The sequence below is a fragment of the Centroberyx affinis genome, unplaced genomic scaffold (genome assembly GCF_046629955.1).
Source record: "Centroberyx affinis isolate AG114_WGS23_722 - 3 ecotype Tasmania unplaced genomic scaffold, CSIRO-AGI_Caff_v1 ptg006544l_1, whole genome shotgun sequence".
Lineage (NCBI taxonomy): Eukaryota > Metazoa > Chordata > Actinopteri > Beryciformes > Berycidae > Centroberyx > Centroberyx affinis.
This window is the reverse complement of record NW_027283313.1, coordinates 26,239-54,214: the sequence shown is the minus strand read 5'-3', so window position 1 is coordinate 54,214 and position 27,976 is coordinate 26,239. Positions and strand designations below refer to the sequence as shown.

General features: G+C 40.6%; 1 protein-coding gene across 2 annotated transcripts; it reads right to left on the bottom strand.

The window, feature by feature from the left end:
• Positions 1-5,894: 5,894 nt before the first annotated feature.
• LOC139638773 (aldehyde dehydrogenase, mitochondrial-like) lies at positions 5,895-25,655 on the bottom strand. Of its 2 annotated transcripts, XM_071512801.1 has the most exons (13): positions 25,474-25,655; positions 21,225-21,329; positions 20,200-20,340; positions 19,110-19,189; positions 17,575-17,686; positions 15,750-15,878; positions 14,829-14,942; positions 13,573-13,675; positions 12,347-12,531; positions 11,655-11,819; positions 10,761-10,918; positions 9,272-9,386; positions 5,895-7,104 (listed from the first exon to the last, which is right to left on the bottom strand). In XM_071512801.1, the coding sequence occupies exons 1-13, from the start codon at positions 25,588-25,590 to the stop codon at positions 7,072-7,074; spliced, it is 1,557 nt and encodes a 518-aa protein (XP_071368902.1). In that variant the 5' UTR covers positions 25,591-25,655; the 3' UTR covers positions 5,895-7,071. The 2 variants fall into 2 exon arrangements, with proteins under 2 accessions (XP_071368902.1, XP_071368903.1); XM_071512802.1 differs by lacking the exon at positions 20,200-20,340 and having other exon boundaries at positions 5,898-7,104; positions 25,474-25,654.
• Between the last annotated feature and the right edge of the window lie 2,321 nt (positions 25,656-27,976).

The window sequence follows — 27,976 nt, the reverse complement described above, 5'->3', positions numbered from 1 at the left end:
CAGTGGTTGCTGACCAGGTAACTGGGTTAGTAAGGTTAACAGATGTTGCAGCACTACTACCCCGTAGAGAATTCAAGATACATGGTGGACAGATTTCTGATTCAGATTCAGATTTGAGTTATAACAGTTTGTGTAAACAAATTGATGAGGGTCTAGCTGAAAATCTTACAGAGACTGAGATCATTCGAACTGTGTTCAAGATAATTAAGCCTGGTACTTTTAAAGATATGCTGATCACCAAAGATAACTTGACTGTTGCTGAGTTGAAACACTTTCTCAGGGCACATCTCAGGGACAGAAGCAGTACAGAACTGTTCCAAGATCTTAGCAATGCAAAACAGTCTGACAGGGAAAGCCCACAGCAGTTTATGCGAGCACTGGTGGGATTTCTAAGCTATTATCGATCGTTCATCCAGGACTTCTCCCGACTGGCGAGGCCCCTGTATGAACTCCTCCAAAGCCCATCTGAGATCATTGGAGAGCCCACCAAACTCCATACCAACACAAGCAAAGGTCGAATTAAGAAAGGAGAGAAAGGGCAACTCCCCTCCAGAACACCGATAGTTTGGACAGAGGAACACCAGAGTGTTGTTTCAAGTTTGGTAGACATGTTAACCAATCCTCCCATCCTAGCTTATCCCAGCTTTGACCTTCCATTCATACTACACACAGATGCATCCAATGAAGGTTTGGGAGCAGTGTTATACCAACGTCAGGATAATAAGCTGCGTGTCATTGGCTACGGGTCAAGAACATTAACACCTACCGAGAGAAACTACCACCTACACTCCAGTAAACTTGAGTTCTTGGTGCTAAAATGGGCCATTTGTGACAAGTTCCGGGACTATCTGTATTACGCCCCAACGTTCACCGTCTATACAGATAATAATCCGTTGACTTATATCTTGACCACTGCACGACTGAATGCTGTTGGACATAGGTGGTTGGCGAACTTGCCGATTTTCACTTCGACATAAAATACCGGCCCAGTAAAATGAACGCAGACGCTGACACTCTCTCCAGATACCCCATCAAACTTAAAGACCAAATGAGTGAGCATACGGAAACAGTATCGCCAGAGGTGGTGTCTACAGTGTGGCAAGGTAGCAAAGCTGTGCAAGACAATGATGTCCCTTGGGTAGCTGCATTGCAAATCGGTGATGCTAGTGATGAGTCAGTGCCAGTCAATAGTACCTCTAGTGTCACACCCGAAAACATCAGAGCAGCACAACAGGATGATTCAGCCATCAAGGACGTTATCACCCTGAAACTGAAAGACTGGACTCCCAACGAGAAGGATAAGAAAGTCATGGGGAGAGAGACAAAAAGACTGCTCTATGAATGGAATAAGCTTGTTGTGGATGATGGGATACTTTACCGATGGACGGAACAAAACAAACAACTTGTCCTCCCTGAAAAATTGAAATGTCTGGTGTTAAAGAGCTTACATGATGACATGGGGCATGTAGGTGCAGAAAAGGTTACTCAGTTGGCACGTGAGAGGTTTTACTGGCCCTACATGCAGCAAGACATAGCGGACTATGTAACCAAAAAATCTGTCTGTATCAAGCAAAAGCGTCCCAATGTTCCACAGAGAGCTCCAATGGGGTCTATCACCACCAGTGCTCCGTTTGAACTAGTCTGCATTGACTATCTACACCTCGAGCCAAGCAGTGGAGGATATGAGTATATCCTTGTTCTAGTCGACCACTTTACTCGCTTTGCCCAGGCATAGCCAACGAGGAACAAATCAGGGAAAACGGCAGCTGAAAAGATATTTCAGGATTTTATCCCTCGTTTTGGGTACCCAGAGAAGCTCCATCATGATCAAGGACGCGAGTTCGAGAACAACCTGTTTCAAAGACTACAACAACTATCAGGAATCGCTCACTCACGAACCACTCCTTATCATCCACAAAGCAATCCAGTGGAACGACTGAACCGTACTCTCCTTCAAATGCTGCGTACCCTACAAGAGGAAAAGCAAAGCCATTGGAAGGATCATTTACCACACATTGTGCATGCCTATAACTGCACAAGGCATGAAGCGACTGGCTATTCTCCATTCTTTCTCTTGTATGGCCGAGCTCCAAGGTTACCCATTGACTTGTTGTTTCCATCCCAAACAGAGAATGAAACATCCAGCTCTCAGACCTTTGTGCAGAAATGGGCAGACAGAATGCGGGCTGCTTACCAGATAGCCTCCAACAACAGCGAGAAATCTTCAGCCAAAGGCAAGAGACAATATGACAGAGCAGTAAGAGGTGCTACTCTTCGGCCCGGTGACAGAGTACTGGTAAAGAACCTCTCTGAGAGAGGAGGGCCGGGGAAGCTACGCGCCTATTGGGAGAATGCAGTGCATCGTGTCGTGGAGAGAGTGGGAGATGGACCTGTGTATAAAGTACAGCCAGAGAAAAGTACTAAATCCCTGCTCGTGCTTCACAGGAACCTCCTTCTACCAGTAAATGACCTACCTCTTGAAGAAGACCTGCCTGTGAAAAGAGAGAAAACAAAACAAAGACAGACAAGACGGAGGTTACCTGAAAACGACACCAGTCATCACCAGGCTGATAGCTCTGATGAGGAAGAATATACTTATCATAACATCTGCAGCAAAATCCCATGCTACAGACTGATACGGCCACCACAGCAAACCCACATTATGCCCCAGCACACTCCTCAGAATCAGTCCAAGCTTCGCGCAGCAGCCAGTGAATTCTGTCCTGTCACAGAATTGGCTGAGGGAAGTCAAGACGAAGAACAGGTGCAGAGTGAGTCGGAGGCGCTGGAGGAAAGGCCTGAACAGGAGAAGGTGGGAGACCAGGATCAAACAGAGGTGCAGGAGCATGAAGCGCATGTGAGGAGATCACAACGGGGAGGGAGACCAAGAGAAATATTCACCTATGACATTTTAGGTCAACCAATATACAGACACTTAAACGTTAAGGTGAATCCACTATTGTCAGGTCAGCCACTCCCAGTTCACCCCCAGTCACTCCCAGTCAGTTTTGTACCCTGCACTTACCCCATGCACCATCAACCTTATGGTCACACTTAGCCGTACACCTACACTCAAGTAGGCCTACACTGAGCCCACTGACATATAGCCATATAGACAAATGTAAGGAGTCATTCTTTAAAGTCAGGGAGAGTGTAATGGGTTGAGAAAATGGACATTTAGAAAGATTCAAAAGTAAAGGAAAAAAAAGAGAACCCCTATTTTTTTTATTTTTCATGGTTATCTTGTTAAATAGTTTGTACAGCTGCATTCATTTTGTTCAGTGCAAGTCTTACACATCCAGGTCACTAGAGGGCGTTTTGCGCCTGAGGAATGATAGCGATACAGAGGCAAGCACCGCAGAACAATAAAGCCTGCGGTGACAGTGAAAAGAAGCTGATCTTCTCTGCCTCTTTATTTCAAACCACAAGATATTACATTGCCCACCCTGACCGTCCAAGTTAGGGAGGCAACACGTGTGTGTGTACTTGACACCTAGTTTTTAAACTGAGATATCTGATCTAAAGAAACTATATGTGTTATACCAAAATAAAGTTTTGGAGCTTATGTGCATTGTGAGCTCTGCAGGTACGTGGACGATTTCAAGCAGCCTGTTGACAGCCTGGACAATCCAAACAGCACCTGTATTTTCTATGGCTGAGGCCACTGGGCGTTGACGTTTCCAAATAAAATGATTCTTCCCCTACTGCAAATGCAGACTAATGCTGTTGTCCTTCCATGACTTTCCCTACAGTATTTGGACATGAAATGCTGCTTTTGATGGAGATGTGAGGAGAAAAAAATGGACTTGGAAAGTTCAACTGTGCAGGTATAGGCTTTGGAACGGCCTGCCTGAGAACCTCAGACTGACAGGCAGCATCATCTTTTAAATTTCTTCTTAAAATATACTTTTATCGTAAGGTCTTTTTATATCCTTTTACTTCTATACATTCACTACAATGAGTCAAGTAGAGTTTTTTTTGGACGGATGTACTAGTCAATGGTAAATGTCTTCGGACATATATCCACAGCCGCCTGGCTTCGGTTCACACAAACACACTCTCCAAACTTTTTTCCTTCATACTGCAAGCAAGGTTATTTTTAGGCCAGGGAAATGTTGATACAAGCTGGGCACAGACCCAGGGACAGGGAGTGAGGATACACAGAGAGGAACAGATAACAAACTCTTGTAGCTTGGTTAACCCTTATATTACTGTCTTGACACAAGTCATTTTTCTACTGTATTTTTCCTTTTTGGGTCAAATTTTACTTACATTGCCATGGCAAAATTATATTAAACTATTTAAGGAGACCTCTGCCAGCCGAGATGTATCCTTAATACCATAAATTATCCTGACCCAGATTATAGGGACTAGAAATGATGGAAATGCATTCATTGATTCCAGATAGTGAAATTATGCACATTCATAGCATGTTTTGGTGCTGTTAATCCAAACATAGACCACCTGACTCAGCCCCCACCCCCCCCTTGTTCATAATAATGTTTTGCAGAACTATTAACTGAGGTCAGGTAAGAGAGATATAACATAACCATTTCCACCTCACTCTTCATAAGAGATAAAGTTATGATGCATGATGAATGGAATGAGTTGTGGACAAAGTGCCTCTATATATTTAGTACAAAATAATTATTCACTGAAACATTGCTTACTCTTCTCGACTGTACATCTCTCCTTGCAGTATGTAATGAAATATACTCATGAGTTAAAGGTTAAGGTGTCTGGATCATGCCTCTTTTACTCAACACCTGTTGGATGCAAACCCTTTCAGACAGTAACTGTGATTAAGGGTAAATAAACGGCTAAATCACAGCTACAAAGGCAGTCATATTAAATTGAATGCCAATTAGTATGTGTCAGCTTTAAAGGAGCTCTGACAATCACTACTTTATTGTTTTTATATGTTGAGTTTTCAAGAAGGCAGCTAGGCAACTCACAGATCCAAAGTGGCCAAATAGTCAGAGCATCGCTCACAAAAACTGCAAAATTATTTAAAATGGTAAAGCAGAACAGCCTTCAGCCAACATGTTTAACTGTTAAACGTGGTGGTGGATTTGTAATAGTGCAGCAGCATCTACTGGGCATCATTGGGTCTGATGATCGCTTTGCATGGTTGTAGAACGGCTAAGTAATGAGTCCATTTTACAGAATCAGGAGCACCCTAGGATGCAAACACTTCCCTCATGATGTTCCCATATTCCAAGATTACATGAACTCCAGGATGAAGTCACACTCCTTCCATGGCCTCCCCAGTCAGCAGATCTAAACATCATTGAACCTTTATGTGAAGTAGATTTCAACCTCCTTCATCCCTCAAAGAACTGGAGGCTTTCCTTCTTGAAGAAAGGTCCAATATCCACTTCACAGTTGAGGATGCAGTATGAGGACTGAAGGGTGTCCCTACTCCTTATTAGATACTTAAGTCATATTGTTAAGTGTTTCCGTCCTTGTGTACCTTCCTGTATATCAGTGATCTTCAGTTGCCTGTGTTGTGAATGTAATAATACAAAAAAAATCTATCCCTATAACTTGTACATAAATGTTACTCTAAAAGGAATTCCACTACCTGTGACTGAATTTCTTTCAGCATTTATTTTACAGCTACTACTTTATAGCTACTTCTTAATATCACCTTATAAAATGTCTTCAATATTTTCCCCATCAGGTGTTCTGTTAACAAGCCTACTGTGTATATTACCTGTGTATAATCATTTATTCATTATTCATACTATGAATTTAATATGCACTTGTCTGCACAAAATGAATGATACTAAAGGAAATCCGTATGAAGATGGCTTGTAGATGAAGCAGAAATAGAAAGGGGGGAGCCTCTGTTAAGTAGATAGCGACATCAAGTTCAACTCCATTCTCTCTTAATTCAGTATTTAGCCATAATACATCACATCCGCAGTGAAATTGTAGAAAAAAACTTAACTCTTCAAAAATGGTAATAAGTGATAGGATTACATACAGTAAATAATTAAGAATAGTGGAAGTTCACAAATGTTTCCTAAAAGGTCAGAGATGAATAGAGCAGTGATTCTCAACCTTTTTCATATCAAGGACCCCTAATTTAGTCCACATTAGGGCCACGGACCCCCATTTGAGAGTATTTCTATTGTTAGATATGATTTTGTCCAGAATCCCAGACTATCTGTATTGTAGGTAGAGAGATAACAGTGAAACTATGATCAAAATAGATTCTTATACCTTCTCTAGTTGTGTTAACTTCTGAAATAAATGAAATAATGCTAAAATTTAACAATTCATCAATTTCCTGGGGACCCGCAGGAACCCCCTCAAGGACCACTGGTGGTCCCCGGACCCCATGTTGAGAACCACCAGAATAGAGGACTACAGAACAGACGAAGCTGTGGAGCATCACTGCCTTGCATGAATTTATTACACAAAATGATATTTTAACTCCCAAAGCTCACAGATCAGAGTACAAATATAGACCCAGACTTTTTAGTTTTTTCTACATTAGATCAGATGTGATTAGATATATACATATGCATATCTGGGACAGAGACAAATCACAGAAATCGAGTGCAAATACCTTTGCAAATGCAAGATTCTGATTTAAATTCATGAACTAGACAGCAAAAACAAGGGAGTGGAAAGTATGGTCATGAACAATGAGAGTATTCCATAATCTGGTGAATATTTGAAAACGCCATTGATTATGTGTCAAACACCCAAGTCTGACTGATTGTAACAACTCTGCTCACTCCATCTCATTCATTCTAGATGTAGAGCGAGATTTAAAGGGCAGCATTTCCACAGCAACAGAAAATCTAGTTTTAAATCCATACTTCTCAAAGCTGTCCAATCAGGGAAAATCTAATTCCGTGGGATTTCTCCCGGTTTAGATGGCCAATGCGAAAATCAGATCCGCGGTACAAAACAATCAGATCTTCTGCAAAGATGTGTGTAAAGACGGCAGTAGCACTACAAGTGGAAATGGCAGCAGCAGCATCTGAAGCTTAGCTCTGCTCTCACTGCTTGCTGGGTTCACAACAGTCGACCTTTGACAGGCATCACAGCAGAAGTCTAGGAGTTCTTCTGAGGCACCTTGATGGTCACCTGACAGGAAATAGGAAGAAAAAAAAGATCATTTTCAGAATTTGAAGATGTTAATATTGAAAACCTGACCAGACACTTTTTCATTTTTTCTTTGCCAATGTTGTTAGTCATAGGGCCGGCCTCACCTATGACTTGATATACTCTAATAAAACAACACAAAGACAAATATATTTCTTTGGAGTTTCCAACCAAACCCTTTCCAGCTTAACCCTAACACATCACATAAACACCAGTGAATAGGTTAAAATAACAGGGATGACTAATCAGATCAAAACTTGGATACCACCTCTTATACTAGGATTAATCTTTTATTTATGATTCTGAACTCACATTGAAATAAATTGTCATCAGAAATAATAAGACAATGCAGTGTACCATTTATGTGGAAACATTCCACGGGTTTGAATTTGGGGAAAAAACGTCTCAAAAAATGTATTCTACTTTCCTGCATCAGACTGGATTCACAGCAGAAATCTCCTATTGACTATGTTTTTGAAAATGTGAATGACTTCTGTGTGGTCAATGCTGATGTCCCTCTCAATGGACAGTAGGATTCACACTAGCCAAAACAATACTAATGAGATTGGTCCACAAAGGTATTAGGGCTGGGCAATATATCGATATTATATCGATATCGTGATATGAGACTAGATATCGTCTTAGATTTTGGATATCGTAATATCGTGATATGGAATAAGTGTTGTCTTTTCCTGGTTTTAAAGGCTGCATTACAGTAAAGTGATTTAATTTTCTGAACTTACCAGACTGTTCCGGCTGTTCTATTATTTGCCTTTACCCACTTTATCATTATATCCACATTACTGATGATTATTTATCAAAAATCTCATTGTGTAAATATTTTGTGAAAGCGCCAATAGTCATCCCTACAATACTGTCGCAATATCGATATCGAGGTATTTGGTCAAAAATATTGTGATATTTGATTTTGTCCATATCGCCCAGCCCTACTTACAACTGAACATTTAGCCCACTTTGTAGAAAATACCGAGATATATATCGTGTATCGCCATTCAGCCTAAAAATACCGAGATATGATATTTGGTCCATATCGCCCAGCCCTAAAAGGTATCATCAGGTATATACATAGATATATTATTGATAGCTAGCTAAAGAGAAATTATAGGCCTATAGCTACTAGCCAGCTGACACTTATTTGCCACTGTAAAATGACCTTCGAGTCAAGCTAGATGCCTCATTTAAACTTCAAAGCTAGCTATCAATAGCTTACCAAAACCATCAATAAAATACTTGATTGATTATAAGCTAGCTAGAGAAAATGACACAGAGTTAGCTGGCAAATATGTACTTTATTATTTGTTTTCTTATTTACAGTGTCAAGACAGCACAGTACTTCCACTGTATACAGATGCTGCCTGGATGTTGCAGGATGCAGTTTATCTAGACCAGTAGGTGGCGCATGGCCTTTCTTTACTGACCTAACACCAGCATCATTTGTGAACATGACATACTGTAGGCCTAGAGGTCTGCTAAATGAAAACAATTAAGATACTTTTAAAAGGGCACCATCTAATCAACCTACACTTACTATGAACTCACATGTAAATAGACAACACATGCACACACACACATGCATGCAAACACTCACAAATGCACACACACAAACACACTAAGCGAGAGTCAGTCTAGGTGCTAGCCTGGCTGACACACAGACCAACATGGTAAACAGCGAGTCAGTGCATCAACCAAGCTGTTAGGCCCCTATGGTAGAAAAAAAAAAAAGTTTCCTTGTGACCTTAGGGCAAAAATGAAGCATGGAAGCGTCCCATTAGAATCCCCCTTCGGATGAAAAAGTGAGGGTCTCATATTCTACTAGGCTGCCCCTACAGTAGAAAAAAAACATGCTTCATTTTTGCCCTAAGGTCACACATGGGTATTTGAGCCGCTCAAGTGCCCTCTCTGGTGTGACATTAGGGCAAAAATAAAGCATGGAAGAGGCATCCGGTGGCAAGTGGTAAGTCCTGATCGCAGTGGCACAGGTTGGAATCCGGCCTGTGCCCTTTGCAGCATATCATCCCCCTCAGGGGCAGTCGCTCCCCACACCTCCCAACCCACTTTGCTGTGGTTGTACGAGCTGTAGTCTTCCAGATCAAGTACTTTAGTATATGAGTGTTTAATTAATATTTACCGTTTTGACCTCTGTGTAGTTGTCCAGGCCATACTCTCCCAGCTCCCTGCCGTTTCCTGAAGCCTTGTAACCTCCAAATGGAGCTTGGGCCCCAAACACATCATAGCAGTTAATCCTGCAGATGGACACACACACACACACACAAACAAAAACCAAAATTTAGAATATATGCAAACTCAAATTATGTTATAGAGAAGGGTCGTTATAATGTACTTTGTATCTGATAAAATGAACTTTTTTGAATGAAATTTTCAGATGGAGCAACAGTAGTGTTCACTGCACCAAGGCTCTAATTCAGAGTTGCCGCACGTTCTTCAGCCAAGACAAAAAAGCCTGCGTGAGATCAGACCCGCATATTGTGACTAGTGTGGAGCTCTGAGCTGAGGAGGTGCAGGGGAGAATATTTAAACGACCCCTCTCTCGCACCTGCCCACTGTGTAGCCGGGTTTCTCACAAGGTCACACTCACTTTAAGAGAAGCACTTGCCTTTAATTTTGAGAAAGTGAAAGGTCTATAGGTCTATAGAGAAACATGGCGTAGATTAAACAGGCCTAAAAGTTGTGCCATACAGTATTTGCTATATTTTGATAGCCCTCTATTAAAGGATAATTACGGATATTTTCTGTGGTTCTCAACGTGGGGTCCGGGGACCACCAGGGGTCCTTGAGGGGGTTCCAGGGGGTCCCCAGTAAATTTATGAATTGTTAAACTTCACCATTATTTCATTTACAAGAAGTTAACACAATTAGAGAATGTAGAAGAATCACTGTTATCTCTCTACCTACAATACAGAAAGTCATGGAATTCTGGACAAAATCACATCTAACAATCAAAATAGTCTCAGATTTGGGTTTGAGAGACAGAATCTCATTAAATGGGGGTCCGTGGCCCTAATGTGGACTAAATTAGGGGTCCTCGATATGAAAAAGGTTGAGAATCACTGCTCTAATTAGCATATTTTATGGGCTTGCATCATTGCATCCTTCAATCATTAGGCCTATAATATGCTAATCTGTGTTTTTATTTAATTTGATTTCAATATCAAGTGCTACAATTTGGAAAAGGGTTGAGGCCTAAGAGGTTGCTTCTATTAAATACTATATCAGTTAAATCAATAAAATGAAGATTACAGTATTACAGTGAGTATCGAACGCAAGCCTCATCAAAAACATACGGTGGTTTGCCATTGTGTGTCTTGTGGTGTGTTTTGCTTCCTTGTGTTTGTGTTCCATCATTCTGTTAGATGACTGATTGTTGATCAGTTCGATCTCAGCAGGCTCATTCTCTGTTAAGTCCTATGAGACATGCTTGGTGATGATTAATAAATTAACTTGGAACTTAAGAGGCGCCTAGCGAGAGCTTTGGTACATGGACATGGCTGAAGTATGAATGCCTCTGAATATGAGCCTTACAGTGATATAGCAGTCTGGGGGTTAGCCATGAAACAACAATCACATAATAATTGTAGAAATAATAATAATAATCCTACCAGACTGTGCCGGCGCGGAGACCGTTAGAGACATAGTTGGCCTTGTCAATGTCTTTAGTGAAGACAGCTGCTGCGAGACCATATTTGGTATCATTAGCTCTGTGCATTACCTCCTCCAATGTTTTAAACTTCAGGATTTGCATCACTGGGCCAAAGATCTGGAGAGAGCAGGAGAGGAGAAGACATGACGGAAGAGAAAGAAAGGAGAAAGGAGGAGGGGGGTGAAAACAAGAACAGAGAGGGAAAAATAATGGTTTTATTTTTGGGATATGGAGTGTAAACCAATGTTAGACGGCGAGGATCTGAGGCCACACATCACCCCCAAAGCGCTTTACGGACAATAAAAACACATCAATAATAAAAGAAATGAGATGAAATAAAACAATAAGATGAAATAAAACAAGGAAATGCAATCAGAGAACAAAAGAGTACGATAAATAAAAACACGCAAGCATTAAATTCAAGTAAAAGCAATGCTAAAAAGGTATGTTTTAAGTTCCCTCTTAAAACAATCCAATGTTGGCAGACCATTCCAAAGCCTAGGCCCATATACAATGAAGAATGCCCAGCCAAAGCTCTTAGTTCTGTGTCTACGGATAGTCAGTAGGTTTCTGCCAAAGGATCTGAGGGTGTATACCTTAAAATCGGATAAATAAGGGGGAGCAAGGCCTTAAAAACTAAGAGAAGAATTATAAAACCAAACCTAAAATGAACAGGCAGCCAGTGTGATGCTTTCAAGGCAGCAGGCAGAGTTTTGGACCAACTGTAAGTGATTGATAGTGGATATTGGGAGACCAGAGAGTAGGCCACTACAGTAATGTACTAGTGATACTAGTGATAAAAGCGTGTATTCGTTTCTCAGCACTCTCCTGTGCCATATCTCTGCTAACCTACCTCCTCTCTGGCAATGGTCATGTTGTCCTGGACATCTCCGAAGACGGTTGGCTGTATAAAGTATCCTCTGTCAGCAGCCACGCCTCCTCCACACATCAGTTTGGCTCCCTCTCTCTTCCCAGTGCTGATGTAGCCCAGAATCTTGTTGAACTGCTCCTGATCCACCTGGAGAAGTCGAGGCAGAGGGAAGAGGTCGACTAGGTGCGTGCGGTGTTAGTTTATGTTAAGGCTGTCCGTCGAGTTTCAGTGTCTCAGTTTCACACACGGAAAGGTTTTGGGCGCTTTCGCAATGTTTTTCTCCCACTGTTGTAATTGCCCTATTGAATGTGTTGGAGCCTAGAGAAGCTATCCAAAGCCTGGCGCTCAAGCTCAATCCTGCTTCAAGATAGGAATGAATTTTCCAATAAAAAATAAGTGTAAAAAAAAAAAAAAAAAAAAAAAAAGATATGAATCACAATCAATGGGTATGAGTAAAACAGAATCAGTATTGAAATAAGCCAAAATTACTTATTTTTTTATCACTCACGGTTAGGGTGTGTGCTATTGAATGCTTTGGGACAGAGCTTATTTAGGATGTGCATTATCAGGGCTGAAAAATACATTTTGGTAAGAGAACATAGAGGCTATGACCCGTAGAGTACCATTGTCCCGGTGTGTGTGTGTGTGTGTGTGTGTGTGTTTGTGTGTATTACCTGAGGTCCCTGCTCGGTGTTCATGTCAAAGGGGTTTCCCACCACGCGTCTGTTAGCCCGCACAACGCTGCGCTCCACAAACTCATCGTAGATGTCTGCCTGGACATAGGTTCGAGAACCAGCACAGCAACACTGGCCTTGGTTGAAAAACAAAGCAAAGTGGGCCTGCTCCACGGCATCCTCCACTGGGTGGCAAAGGGCAAAAGAGAAAGAAAAAGTTCATTTTAACATTGGCATGGAAAATAATCTTTAAGGGGAAAAAAACGACTGTTGAACGTCAGTACAAAATGAGGACTCTGGAAAGAAGCCCTTGCTCATGGTTCTGACATTTATTGTCAGAACCATGTTTTAGATAGCTGAAATATTGTCTGCTGATTCTCAACCTTTTTCATATCAAGGACCCCTCATTTAGTCCACATTAGGGCCACGGACCCCTATTTGATGAGATTTTGTCTCTTGGACCCAAATCTGAGAATATTTGTATTGTTAGATATGATTTTGTCCAGAATTCCATGACTAGAGAGATAACAGTGAAACTATGATCAATATAGTCATTCTTCTACATTCTATAATTGCTGTAAACTTCTTGTAAATGAGATAATGCTGAAGATTAAAAATTCATCAATTTGCTGGGGACCCCCTGGAACCCCCCCATGGACCCCTGGTGGTCCCCGGACCCCACGTTGAGAACCACTGCATTACAGCTGTGCTGGATATGTCTCGATGTGATGTCATAGTCTGTTTGGCCATTTATCCACGGGAATAAGAAAAATAGACCAAACACCAAAATGATCCCAGAAATGCAAGGTACGTTGCCAGTAGCAATTTTCTTTTTTTAAGTGTTAGTGTTTTACAGTTGGGTTCCTTTAAAATAAAGATGCAGTTTCCTTGTAAACCGCCAACACAAAAAGTCAGTCTTTACATAAAAAGCACAATGATTCTGGGAGAGAAACACTGTCTGCAGTTCAGTGAAATAACAGATACAAAGCCAGTACTCTGTACTGGGACCACTATTAGCGTTACAATTCAATTGTGGTGTGGGCCTTTTACGTGTGATTATATGCAATACAATCCACTGTGTGTGTACTCTAGTTAAATACACACATAATGCACTACTTTCATCTGACATAAGTGTCTGATGTGTCTACATACGGTTAGCTGTTAGTACTCTTCTCTCCCAATTACACACACACACACACACACACACACACACACTGTATACATACTATTTGCATCAGACAGGATGATATTAGGACTCTTTCCTCCCAGTTCAAGAGTGACTTTCTTCAGGTTACTGCTGCCTGAAGCCTGCTGAATTAGATGGCCGACCTGATGTAGACAGACAGGGAGAGACAGATATACACTGAAGTGACTACAAAGACTAATTCAGTGGTTTTGAAACTGTTTCAGCCATACCTCCTTAAACCAGCTTTTTATGCCCAGTACAGTATTTGGGTTGTCTTTTGGACTGGAAGGAGGTGGAAAGAGCACCAAAATAAAATATCCTACTCAAGTGGAACTAAGAAGTGAGTTCTGAATGACAGTAATGTTTAAATTTTACTTGTTTCTTAAACTGCAAAGTATCATGTGCACTCTCGCTCTGGTATGATGCCGAAGGACTTTTATTCTGAAGGGCTGTGTTCATGCAGCAGTGTAGAATCAACATTGGCGAGCTAGCATTAGCTTTAGCTCCCAGCTCCAGAAAACTGTGTTTTTGGGAAAACAAAAAGGCTTTATTGGAACTTTGATGGTATCTAAGGCCTAGGAGGCAGGGTGAAAGTTTGGCGGAACAGCCATGTGGAAACCACACACAAAAATGAAGGGCTTGGTAGGTCGTTTTGTATAGAAGTGTTTGGGACTATACTTTGGGGCTATACTTTTCATGACCTGGACCATAAATGTTGTCTTCCACCATCTAAAAATCTATAAATCTATTCTTTCACTACCTGGACTTTGTGCCCTCTAGTATGGAACATCCAATTTCTAGAAAGCTTAACATCTCTTTTATTGGATGCATCAATCTGGTGTTACCTACCTAACATGCTAAATCAAGAATTTAGCACATATCACTGTGCTAAATCTGAAAGTGCAATTATTTGCGGATTAGTGCGGACCTTGACTCCAATTTCATACAGAACCTCACCTACAAAATTACTGACAAACGTAAATATCTTACCAAATCAACCTAGTCATACTTTATTTTTAAGCTGAATTTTCTTGGAATGGTTGAAAAATATTGAGAAATGGAGGACCCTTCCTTTCTCCATGGTACAATTTACAATTTCCCATTTGGCAGACGCTTTTATCCAAAGCGACTTACACATGAGATTTTAATACAACACAAGCAAGGATCGGTAGGCCGCATACTGTAAATGCAATCAAAATGGTCTCACTTCCTAGATTTTTTCACCTCTTTCAAAGCCTACCCAATTTTCTACCAGGATCTTTTTTTAAAACTTTAAATAGATAGTAAGTATCCTACCTCTGTGGATCCAGTGAATGCCAACTTGTCAACATCCATGTGCTTAGCAATGGCGGCGCCCGCTGACGGCCCCAGGCCAGGCAGGATATTCACTACACCTTCTGGAAAACCCACCTAGAAATACACACAGTTTACTGCAGAAGCACATTACATACAAGAATGTAATTCAAAGAAACTACAGACTCTACACAGTCCAATTACATTCATGGTTTTGCAAGCTACAGCAACAAACAATTTCACACATTGTAGAAGTGCTAATATCAGCCATAATATTAGTACATGTTAGTATACAATAGTATACATTGAAAACAAATCTGGCCAGTTTTGTGCTGGGCCATCCCCTTTCTTTAAATAATTTGTAAATGGTGACCATAATTTGATTGGGCAGGTTTAATGACCATTAGTCCACTGAAGCTATGCACCAAAAGTTTGTGTAAATGGGTAAAAGATAAATTAATAAATGAATAGGTAAATAAAAACAGGCAATTAAAAAAAAAAAACAATTCAAAACGGCGGAACAATTCAGTATGGTGGAAACATTTTGTATCATGTCAATTGGATATATGGTTTGTGACATTTCTTTTCATATTTGACCTTTACTTATAAATAACCACCCCCATAAGGTCAGGAGGGTTTGGTGGGTAGCTGACACCCACTGTTACCTATCACTTTGCCAAATGACAAGTTGCTATCATGTGAACACTGAGAGGAAATTCAGCAAAAGTGACAAGGAAAAAGACACCAGAATTAACCATTAAACAAGAATAAACCAGCACAAAATGCAACATACCAAAACAATAGGGGTTTAAAATGTAGTAACAGCTAACAGAACTCTAACAAGTCGATCTTCCACCACGTTAGTAAATGATATATTTATAGATTAACCATTTGCCTACATTCACCCGAGCACACAGCATGTACCTCTTTAATGAGGCTGGCCACATAGAGCGCAGTGAGTGGCGTCTGCTCCGCAACTTTCATCACCACTGTGTTACCGGTTGCGAGGGCAGGGCCAAGTTTCCAGGCTTGCATCAACAGAGGGAAGTTCCACTGCAGGGAGGGAGAGAGAGGAAGAGGGGAAGAGAGAAAAAAAGAAAAAGAAAGAAAGCGAGAGAGAGGGAGAGAGAGAGAGATTTTGCACAACTGGTTCAAGAGGTTTCTATTATCAGCAGCTCAGTCATTCAATAGATAAGATCTAAGAAATGTTTCTGTTGCAAATATCTCTGTTCTTTTCCCTCGCCCCCACCGCCCCACAACACACACACACACACACACACACACACACACACAAGCTCTATTGGACAGAGCTTTGAGTTTGTTTTCCAAGACACTCTGCTTTTGAATACATGGCCTTACAATGACCTGTGGTTCTCCCTCCCTCCTCTCAACCATTCCTTTTTTCTTCCCTGTGTGTGCACTCAAATGTAATCAATTATTATTATTTAACCTCTCCCAGTCAGGCGGTGGATGGAGTTGGCCTGCCCATTCTGCATCAAGCAGCAAAAACCAGCCGAGAAATGTTGAAATGTTCTTAAGCATATGACAAAAGGAGCTGCACAGCATAGGTCAGTACTTTGCCTTTTTGTGTTCATTCACCCGCCAACTGTGCGTTCACACTATGAAGCAACTCCCGTATTTTGTAACAACCACCGCAATATGTAATAATTTATTACAAAATACGGGGAAATTTATTACATATTGCGTTCAGGCTGTGTATTACAAAATACGGCAGATTATTACAAAATGCGGGTGTTATTACATAATGAAGTGAAAATGTATTACATTTTGTCGAGTTATTACATAATGTGGTGTTACACAGCCATTCAAAGGTTCCAAGTTTTCCACAACTTTTATTTGATAGACCACAGGAACGTGCCAGCAGCAGGTGGATGGCAGCGATGGCCTGAATAAATGTGAAACAATTTCGCACATATTTCCAAGTTGGAAGTGTATTTTTCCCAAAGTTTTTTTTTTCCCCGTTTATTTGCAGGTTGTCAAATCTGCATTTACAAATCACCGGACATGTGTGGATTTGGTTGCATTTGTTTTGGGATTTTTCAGAAATTCAGTCTTCCAATCCACAAATGTGTGTTGCGTTCATGTGCTGGTGGGGAGGCGTTCTGCTGACCCTAACCCTGCTCCCATGCTTGCCTGCTCTCTGCCTCCTCTCTGCCTGAGAGAGAGAGAGACATTAGCGGTCGGTTAGCCGTCTCTCTGAGCTCCCTCTCCAATGGTATGTTTTTTCCAGGTTCACAGATTTCCACGCTTCCCATTCATTTTCTATGCAAGCGGCCGGGTTTCCAGAGGCAGTGCGTCATGTTGGCTGCTCCACATTTGCATAAAGTTGAGGTCTACTTGGAAATTTCCCACGAACACCCTCAACAGCTGACTTGGAAGTGCCGGATGTCGGCCCCTGCCCACCAGCACGTGAACGCAACACACATTTGTGGATCAGAAGACTGAATCTCTGCCAGGGTCGTCTGAAAAATCTGAAAACTAATGCAACTAAATCCATTTGTCAGGTGATTTGTAAATGCGGATTCGACAACCTGTAAATAAATGCAAAAAAACAACAACAACAAAATCTGCACATGAAGCACTTTTTAAGACAAATCTGAGCCCTACTCCACCCTTGCCAGTGACCACATGACCAATTGTATTTAAATGAGCGTTTTGCTCCAAGATAAAGACCAACTTCTATTCTACACCCCCACACTAGTGCGATCTGTCCAAACCCCCTCCTTACCGGGATGATCTGTCCACAGACTCCAATGGGCTCATGTCTGGTGTAGCAGAAATAATCTCCATCGATGGGGATGGTCTTTCCCTCCCATTTGTCGGCCCAGCCTGCGTAGTACCTACACACACACAGACAGACATTTTTGTAACAATAGCTGTGTTCCATACATATCCATTTTTTGTAAATTATGATGTATTGGATTAGAAAAAAATACATGGAAACAGCAAAATTCAATAAAATCTACTCAATGTGGTTGTATGACCATTAGTTGGTTCATTAGAATAGGATACATGTTGTTTCTAACATGTATAAGTCTTAGGGCTGGGCGATATGGTTGAAATCAATATCATGATAATCATAAGGATTTTTCTCGATATCAATATATATATATCACGATATGGTTCATGTATGCAAAATCACGTTAAATAATCAAATTAATGTTCATCTCATTGAACTGAATGGTGTGATGTCAAACAAAACAGAAATATTCAAATAATATTCCTACCATACCTCATTTTATGAGAGTTTTGAAGTAAAATTTGCTTGTCATCATCAATTTAGACAGCAGAAATGTGTCACGATATCAAAATATTAGGCAACTATTTAACAAAGACAAACAACAAAGCCAGAACAAGTCATAGAAAAACTATAATAACAATAACAATAATAATGATAATAATAATAATAATAATAATAATAATACAAAAACAAAGATAAGACACAACGAACAGTGTACGATCACATGCTCCCATCACCACCCGGCTTTGGCCAGGCATGGTGGTTGCACGACCATTAGTTTATTAGTACATTAGAATATCATACGTATATTAATATCAACTGGTATTAAGTCTCCATTGTGGTTCTATCACAATTAGTTGGCACATTAGAATATCACCAAGGTCGTTTCTCTGTTTTCATGAAATATGACCAACATCAGCTGACAAGAACAACTTGGCCAACACTAATCAATACTAATCAATTCTTGAAAGACACATTTTCCTGCTAGATGTGTTGGAAGTATTTACTCACAGAAACCCAACTGACAACAACACACCTAATTCACAATTGATTTTTTTTTGGACCATTTCAAAATTTTGCTTAAAATTCTCTTGACAGTTGGAGGCAAAACCCCCTGAATATCACAGCTGGCATTTCTATTTTTATTATTGTCCTTACTTACCTATTTATTATTATCTTACCTATTTTTTTAATCTTTCTTTCTTTTTTGATGCCATGTTACTAGATGAATTCAGTCTTGCTTCTGGATGTGTTTTTGATTTTGCTTGAAAATTTTTCTTTTCCTTGTAACCGTTTTAATTATTTTATGTAAAGCACTTTGAGTTACATTCTATGTGTGAATGGTGCTCTAAAAATAAAGTTATTACTATTATTACGAGCATTAGACCATGTGGGAAAATGTATTCTTTGGCAAGTTAACTCTCTGATCCACCATGTCCTTCGTTTCTCACTCCCTTTCCCCCTCGTCACATGTGTACAGCTGTAAAACCCTGTGTGTGTGTGTGTGTGTGTGTGTGTGTTACCTGAAACATTTAACCACAGTGGGGACATCCACGCTGTAGGAAATGGCATATGGCTTCCCATTGTCCAGGGTCTCCAGTTCCTATGACAACAACAGTGACATAAGTAACTACAGGGTAAACTTAGTGTAACATTGAGGCATCAAGTCTGACTTTTATTTGGCAGTACAGTTCCTATGGTGTTATCTATTACTTTCATAATTGGTGTTGGGTAACAATATTGTAACAACCTCATCCGTCTTCTGAATTAGAATATTTACAGGGTTCCTACACATTTTCAATTAAAAAATTCCATACTTTTTCCAGACCTTGATCTGTTTTGAAGATTCTGTCTGGTGTTCAATATGATTTACGCAGATAGACATCTTGCCCCTGCTAACTAGGTCATATCACTGTATAGATGAAGATTGTTCTTCACAGTGACAAATATCAGAATATGTGAGATGATTGGCAGGGTTCCTACACGGTTTCCATTTTAAAATTCCATATTTTTCCCAGACCCTATGTTCTTGACTGGATTTGATTTTGGTGGGTATTTGATATAATGCATGCTGACAGCGGCTGGGTAATAAGAGCGTCCCTCTATCTGAACATTATTCTTCACATCAACAAAAACTGTGGACTCAAAGTGGCTCTACAACAACATAAAAGCTAGAATTATGTGTGTATCGGACCTGAACCGCAACATTTTCCATACTTTTCCAGACACTTTTTCAAATTCCCAAACTATTCAAGACCTGGAAATGATCAAATTCACTTTTAATACTTTTCCAGACCTGCGTAGGAACCCTGCATTTATGAGAGGATGAAAGGAGTTTATTCCCAGAGAGAGATCTCACCCCGATAACGTGAAACAGCTTCATCCTTGGCAGTGGTGTAGCCAGGATTTCATCACTAGACCCTAATCTAGACTGGATGTTGGAGCCGAGGCACTTCCATTGTAGTGAAAAGTGAGTACTCCGCCATATTACTTTTATTTTTGGATGTGGATTTGTGTGCGTGTATGCCAGAAAATTACTAAAAAAAAAAAAAACTAGCCCCGTTTGGCCTTGTAGGCTGTCTGGTCTAGTTAGGATGTGTCTTATTGTCTCACAGCAAGGTAGGCAGCATCCCTCTCAATAGCATCAGCCAGCCGGCTGAGCAGCAGGCCGCGGTGAGAGGCGTCCATCCGTCGCCACGGTGACCCAAACCTGAAGGCATCGCGTGCCGCTTTCACCGCCTTGTCCACATCCGCCTGCGAATATAGGACCATAACATAATTAGCTTCATGAGTTGGCCTTTTTTTTTTTTTTTTAAGACAGTGTATTGTGGTAGTAAGCTCACCACACAGATTTCCCAAAACAACAGAAATGCAATTGAGTTGTGTTTTACCTTGCTGATTAGCATACAGCAAAGCTACATCAAGCAACACACAAACACCTCTGCACAGTTTAACTGCAATGTCACCCACACACACTGCAGCATGTTTGAATGGAACTGTACATCCTACTACTATAATTGGAGAGTGGTTTGTGTGTTTGTGTGTCCCACCATAGAGGAGAGGAGAGGAGAAGAGAGGAGGAGAAGAGAGGAGACAAGGAGAGGAGAGGAGGAGAGGAGAGGAGAGGAGAGGGAGAAGAGAGGAGACAAGGAGAGGAGAGGAGGAGAGGAGACAAGGAGAGGAGAGGAGAGAGGAGACAAGGAGAGGAGAGGAGGGGGAGGAGAGGAAAGGAGGAGACAAGGAGAAGAGGAGAGGAGACAAGGAGAGGAGAGGAGGAGAGGAGAGAGGAGACAAGGAGAGGAGAGGAGGAGAGGAGACAAGGACAGGAGAGGAGAGGAGAGGAGAGGAAGAGACAAGGACAGGAGAGGAGAGGGGAGAAGAGAGAAGACAAGGAGAGGAGAGGAGAGGAGGAGAGAGGCAAGGAGAGGAGATGAGGAGAGGAGAGAGGAGACAAGGAGAGAAGAGGAGGAGAGAGGAGAGGAGAGGAGAGGGGAGAGGAGACGAGGAGAGGAGAGGAGACAAGGAGAGGAGAGGAGGAGACAAGGAGAGGAGAGGAGAGGAGAGGAGGAGAGGAAAGGAGAGGAGAGGAGAGGAGAGGAGGAGGTCAGTATGTATACAGTATGTCAGAGTGTATATACCTCATCAGCCTCAGCAACTTGACAGATGACCTCACCGGTTGCTGGGTTGATCGTAGGGAAGCTTTTCCCGCTCACAGCATCCTGCCATTGGTTGTTGATGAACAACTGAAAAAAAAAAAATATGCGATTACAAGTGCTGCATTTACACCAAAACACACCATTTTGTTCCCAGTCGGTTAAACCAAATGTTTACTGAGAGGGATGCAAAATAACCACCACCACCAAACACCAAGCAGGATGGATCCATGGATTCATATCATGTACGCCACATTATGACCCTGCCATCAGCATGGCACCATGGGGGGGGTAGATGGACACACTGGTGTAGGAGTGATGACTTGAACTGAAACATGAATGAAATGTGCAAGGAAGGGGCATTTTTACATTAAAATTAATATGTAAGTGCTCGCAGTTAACAAAGAATCTTCTGAACCAGCATGAGGTGGCACTGCATTCCCAATGCAGTGTAGCATTAGCAGTAGGGCAGCCTAATTATTAACGGTGCATTAGACAATCATTAATCCGATAACCACAATGAACCTGCATTCTAGTGCAGTGGTTCTCAACGTGGGGTCCGGGGACCACCAGGGGTCCTTGAGAGGGTTCCAGGGGGTCCCCAGGCAAATTGATGAATTGTTAAACTTCACCATTATTTCATTTACAAGTTTACACAATTATAGAATGTAGAAGAATGACTGTTTTGATCATAGTTTCTCTGTTATCTCTCTACCTACAATACAGATAGTCATGGAATTCTGGACAAAATCATATCCAACAATAAAAATATTCGCATATTTGGGTCCGAGACACAAAATCTCATCAAATGGGGGTCGGAGGCCCAAATGTGGACTAAATTAGGGGTCCTTGATATGAAAAAGGTTGAGAATCACTGTTCTAGTGTATCAAGGCGTTCATGTTCATCCACTTCTCTGCTCAATCCACTGCTCTCTTCTGGAAGCAGAAAAATTGCGGGAGGGAAAAAACATAAATAAATAATCCCTGCCCCACGTGTGTGTGTATGTGTTTCTGTGCAGTCTGCTTCTAGTTACACATTTTAGTCGCACCATCTCCAGAAATGGTCGCACTCTGGAGACATGTATGCTTTGATTCTGCAGCCAACATTACATAACATAACATTACATAACATAAGATTTGGACTTGATAAGTGCTTGAAATGTAGGGCCAGCCAACTGCACTGATGATGGAATGTGTGAATTTTCCATACTTTCCTATTCTTCCTAGTCTTTATGTCCACTACAGTAGCCTAGGGCTGGGCATACACCATACAACTTTCAAAATCCTAACAGATTATGAAAAGACTGGGCGTATACACTAACTTTCTGCAGATTTTTTTATGACGAATGAAAAACTGGGGATCACACACTTAACAACTACACCAGATGAGGGATCACACACTACTCGACTTGTCACTGCAACTGAACCAAACTGAACGCACCAAACTCACATGAAAACACGAGCTCTCGCAGTACGCTACGAGATGCCGGTAGCAAAGCAAACACGGGGATACAGCATAGATATAAATTCACATTATACATTTATATGGGTACTAGAGCTTGCTGTGGTTGTTGCGCCACCATCTGCATGGAATAAAGGAAGAAACAGAGGGCAAAACAGTCTGTGTTTTTTTCGGCCATTCCATTTTCTTTTCAGAAACAGAAAATAAAAAATGGAAAACGAATGAGGATTTCATTTTCATTTCAAAATCCATCCAAGTATACAAGGCATTGTCTGGTTTTCCTGGTGAGAAACGGCAGATACATTTACAAAGGACTTGATTTTCCTTTTCTCCTTTGTAAAACAGAAAACAAAATAACAAACATTTTTTAAAAAGCCTATTTTGGGATTGCAACCTGAATACAGAGCTGTGCGTCTTTCAGCACCATCAAGGCCTGGAAAGCGGAAAGGAGAGAGAGAAGCAGAGAGGGAGGAAAATAGAATGACCAACAAATACACAGACCCAAAATGCATTTACATAAAGGTGTGGAAGTCAGTCTGGACTGCACAGACTGCAGAGGAGCTGCAGGTGAGCAGCAATGTCAATCAAATACCTGTTGCTCCATGATGGAGCCAAAGCTATGAAGTGGGAGCTGAAAATGTTTGGAAGCGATGTTGGCTACGGTGCCAGATGATTATGTTGCAAAACCGGACTGCGCGCATGAACATATAGGCTGATAAATAATAATTATAAAACCTGACTTTCTGGTCTCAAATCTGTATCTGGCAGCCAAGGTTTTGTGGAATCAATAATTGAGTCTTCCCTGTATTTTTTTCCTGTGTGCCTTGGTACCAGAAAGATCAGTAGGCCTATCTATAAATGTATTGTATGAAGAATTAACTAGTTGATTGCTCCTTGGTGTGGGCTAAACACTGTATTGGCTTGTTTTGGCATAGCCTCATAGTTTTTCATTGGCTATTGACGGGATCCATTCACATTTGAGTTGAGACGAGTACACACTACTCGACTGTGTTGATTCAGCTTGTAAAAATCAAACATGTTTGATATAATCGTAGTGACTCTGACTCACGTCGGGAGGCAAGAGATTAGAGTCTGTTCCCCTAACACACTTATAGATTTTCTGTGCCAACTGGCCACACCGACTGCCCCAAAATCTGCAGACTAGAGCAGACCAGGACAGACTCGGCCCGATGGTGAATCCTGGCTAAAATCGGGGCAATAGTTGTCTAGTGTATCCCCAGCTTAAGTTGATTTCAATTATAGAAAAACAAATTGCAACACATCAATATATCTAGAAAATGTGGAAAAACAAATCAAGCAAAAACATTTTTGCTTGATTTTTATTTGCTGTTTTGAGAATTGCAGTTTTTGTTTTCTGAAATGTAGGCTACTTCCAATGAGTTGGATTTATAATGTGACATATAGGTTCATTAAATCAATTCTGAAACCTCTAAACTTTCATCAAGACTCATGCTGCTGACTGTATAGAGGAGTGGCCTATTAGGGCCTAGCCTATTAGGGGGAGATTCAAATATTCTGAGAATAAATTAGACGTTTTGAGAATAAAGTCAAAACTTGAGGAAAAAAATAAAAAATAAAAATTGAGATTCAAGTCGAAATAAACTTTTGAGAAAAAAAGTCAGAATAAAACTTTTGAGAAAATTAGTCGAAATAAACTTTTGATGAAAATAAGAAAAAAAAAATCAGGCACTGCATGTGTAGCTTAACTGTCAAGTGTTAATTACTTAGCTAAAAGTTTATGTTGATTTCAATTTTTTTCAGCAACAATTGACATCAGACATGTATTATTCATGAGGTAATGAGCAAAAACTCGCTTTTTATCAACAAAGCATACCATCAAGCTTTAGGCTATTTATACAGGAAATACTACCTCGGTTGTATGATGAATGTAAACAAATTCAATCTGCAATTGGAGCCTTCAATCACTCACAAGACATATTTTATGGAAATCCGCAATTGGGCGCCATTCTATCTGGTTTCTCTGCGAGAGAGAATACTACCATATTTGACCACTAGGGGGCAAAGGTGTGTTTTCAAGTTGCGATGTTATGACCCATAAAAAGTCTGTGGGTATATGTAAGGCAAATTTACCACTGGACTGTAACCACAATGCAATGCAATGACAAATACTAGAAAATAAAACTTTTGTATTTTTATTATATTATTAAATAGTGTATATTATGACATGGAAAAAGGTGGGAAAAGGTTTCACTCATTTCATAGGGAGTGAAATGCTGTTCTGAGGTGTAGGCTTGTGTTCAGTTAAGCAATCCAAAGTTAAACTGGCACTCCCTTGTTTGCAATGGGAGTTTGGCCGGACTTTCTGTCCCACACTGTCCCTTTCTACTCAACAGGTTAACTAGCTGTCTCCTACCATGTGCCACAGAGGCCCAACGGCGTCAGCAACTTCTCATTCCAACCCGACTACAGCAGCTCAGTACACAAATTAACTGTAAACCAGAGAGTTAACGCCAGTTATTAAGACCCGCTGCTGTAGTTTACGGCCGGACCTTGGCCCTCCTCTAGCACGTCTTTTCAAGCTAAAGCAACCTTTGTAACTTTTACCTGACTCCCCATAGACAGACACGGTAACGTCAGCATATTTAGCAGCACAGTAACAAACTATAACCTCACAGGTACCATTACAATTTGCATTCATGTCGAGTTGTTTGCACTTGTTGCACCGTTTGCTGGCACGGTGGCGAATATCCACCGTAAACAACGTGTGGTATTTTTTTTAGCAAACGATACCTTATTATATTGAACCTCGGGCTGGGTGTTGGGTACCGGGATGGCGGCCGCAGAGTAGTGACACACCGGGACTCGGTACAGCCCGGGAAGAGCCCGACAAAACACGGTACGGAGCATGGTGCTTCTCGCAGGACGGACAGACGATGGGAAACAGCCAACAGCACCACGGGTAACACCGAGCGAGGCTAGGCTGGACCTTCCCGAGCATGCGCAGTGGAGCGTTCAACACAGTCGCAGCAGATTAATAGCCTACTGTAAAGGAAGTGCAGAAGAAAACATCTAACCGACATACAAGAAACAAGAAAAAAAAATCACTTCCTCTACAGTAGTACTCAAAGTGTGATCCGGGATCCTCACGTGAGGAATAGTTTGATCTCCGTATAATTCAATGGAAATTATCCCAATTAGAGAATGTCTAAGAAATACTATTTGAATTACTATTATCTCCCCAGGTTACAATTCCCTATGGAAGCCCATTTCCGCCAGTGTGATGAAAAAAAGAGATCCTGTAATTCATTATTATGAGAAACTTTCTCAAAATAATGAGTTAGTATCTCAAAATAATGAGAAACTTTCTCAAAATAATGACTTAGCATCTCAAAATAATGACTTAGCATCTCAAAATAATGACTTAGTATCTCAAAGATACTAACTCATTATTTTGGGAAAGTTTCTCATTGTTTTGAGATACAAAGTCATTATTTTGAGAAAGTTTCTCATTGTTTTGAGAAGGTTTCTCATTATTTGGAGATACTAACTCATTGTTTTGAGATATAAGTCATTATTTTCAGAAAGTTTCTCACTATTTTGAGATAAGTCAAAATATTGAGAACGTTTCTCATTATTTTGAGATACTAAGTCATTATTTTGAGAAAGTTTCTCATTATTTTGAGATACTAACTCATTATTTTGATAAAGCTTATCATTATTTTGAGATACTAACTCATTATTTTGAGAAAGTTTCTCATTATAATGATACAGGACCGTTTTTTTCATCACACTGGCAGAAATGGGCTTCCATACTATTCAGTACAAAAACAAACAACTAAAATCTTCCCATGTCTGCATAAGTTCTATTGCACAATGGATAAAATCAATTCTGTTATGCCACTAGAAGTAACAAACATGATCTGAGGGGATGTTCACAGCTTTTCATTTAACTTTGCAGCCCTGGAGAGATTACACATACTCTCTTAAGAATGAGGAAATTCCAAAAGTTGTTTCAACAACATGTTAATCTATAAGGTATGAGAGGATCGGTGAGGGGTGACAGGAAAAGCTTGTGAGGTCAAGGAGGGAGATAAATAATATATATTTGTTCTCTGCTGTGCTTGGGTTGAAAGTCTATCCACAGCTGAGTGGATGAGTTTGCATTTTTGTAGGTAGACTTGGTTTCTGCCGACTATATATTGTATGTATGATGTCATGTATGTATTCATCCCTGAGAGACAGAAATATGGCTTTGTTTCATCTAGTCTCATGAACATTTTAATAAACAGATTTTTTTTAAGAAAATATTGAGCAAATTCATAGTTTTCTTATTGGAAAAAGTGTAGGATATATAAAGGGGCGTGACTAGAAAATGTTGGGATAAAAATAAAGTCTGAATAGCACCTTCTTACTGTGTGCATACATGCATGATAATCTTAGGTCACAGGGTAATATTGAATTGTTCTTGGTAGAAAGGACAAGATGGGTTTTGATATAACTTAATTTTAAGATACATTTATTTACATTTATTCCCTAAAATCTGTCGGTCTGTCTGTCTGTCTGTCTGCATAGTCTGTTTCTTCAAAGCCCCTACCAGGGACTTTGATATGTACCTTGATATTTTGTTATCTAGTCTGATGGACACATAAGCATATCTTGTGTTCATTCAAAGAGCCAGTTGGAATATAAGCTAAAGCTCGTATAACAAGTATAACAAGACATGTCAGCAAAAAATATTTTTCACTATTATTGAGTTATTCCATTTAACACACAGGGAGGTTGCCAGAACCTTCTCCAAAACAACTGAAGTCATTGGGGTCCGGTTCTTTAAAGTTCTAAAAAGGACAAAAATTACCATAAAATTACTAATTATACTGCTCGTGCAACATAATCTAAGTTTTCTGAAGGCAAACGACCGCACGGTGAGTGGGAAAGACTGATATTTACACCATTATTTAGTGCAAATCCTCACAACTGCTGTTTTCAAAAATGTTCATGCGCACCCAGATCTCGCGCATTCATGTGAATCTTCCACACGTGTGTTTACACAGCTAATGCATACAGGTCCACGTCACACAAACTGAAGTAGCTCTGCTGAGAGTGGCTTACTTATCAGACTTTCAAACAAAGAACAAAATGTCCAGTGACTTCGAGAAGAGAAACAACGGTTCTTTGCCTAGCCTTATTTATTTGAACCAGAATACACAGACAAGGAACTCGGACAGATGGATGAAGCAGTGGCAATAGCAGCTCAGCCAGATCAAACCAGCTGGCTCTGTCTGGACAGCGTTAT

Bases quoted from the DNA above. Each gene is read 5' to 3' on its own strand.
- LOC139638773 (XM_071512801.1), bottom strand. From the start codon at position 25,590: ATGCTCCGTACCGTGTTTTGTCGGGCTCTTCCCGGGCTGTACCGAGTC. The intron at 20,341-21,224 runs GTATATACACTC...CTATATTCGCAG, and splicing joins AAGTTGCTGAGGCTGATGAG to GCGGATGTGGACAAGGCGGT. The intron at 14,943-15,749 runs GTACATGCTGTG...GTGTATTTCTAG, and splicing joins TGGCCAGCCTCATTAAAGAG to GTGGGTTTTCCAGAAGGTGT.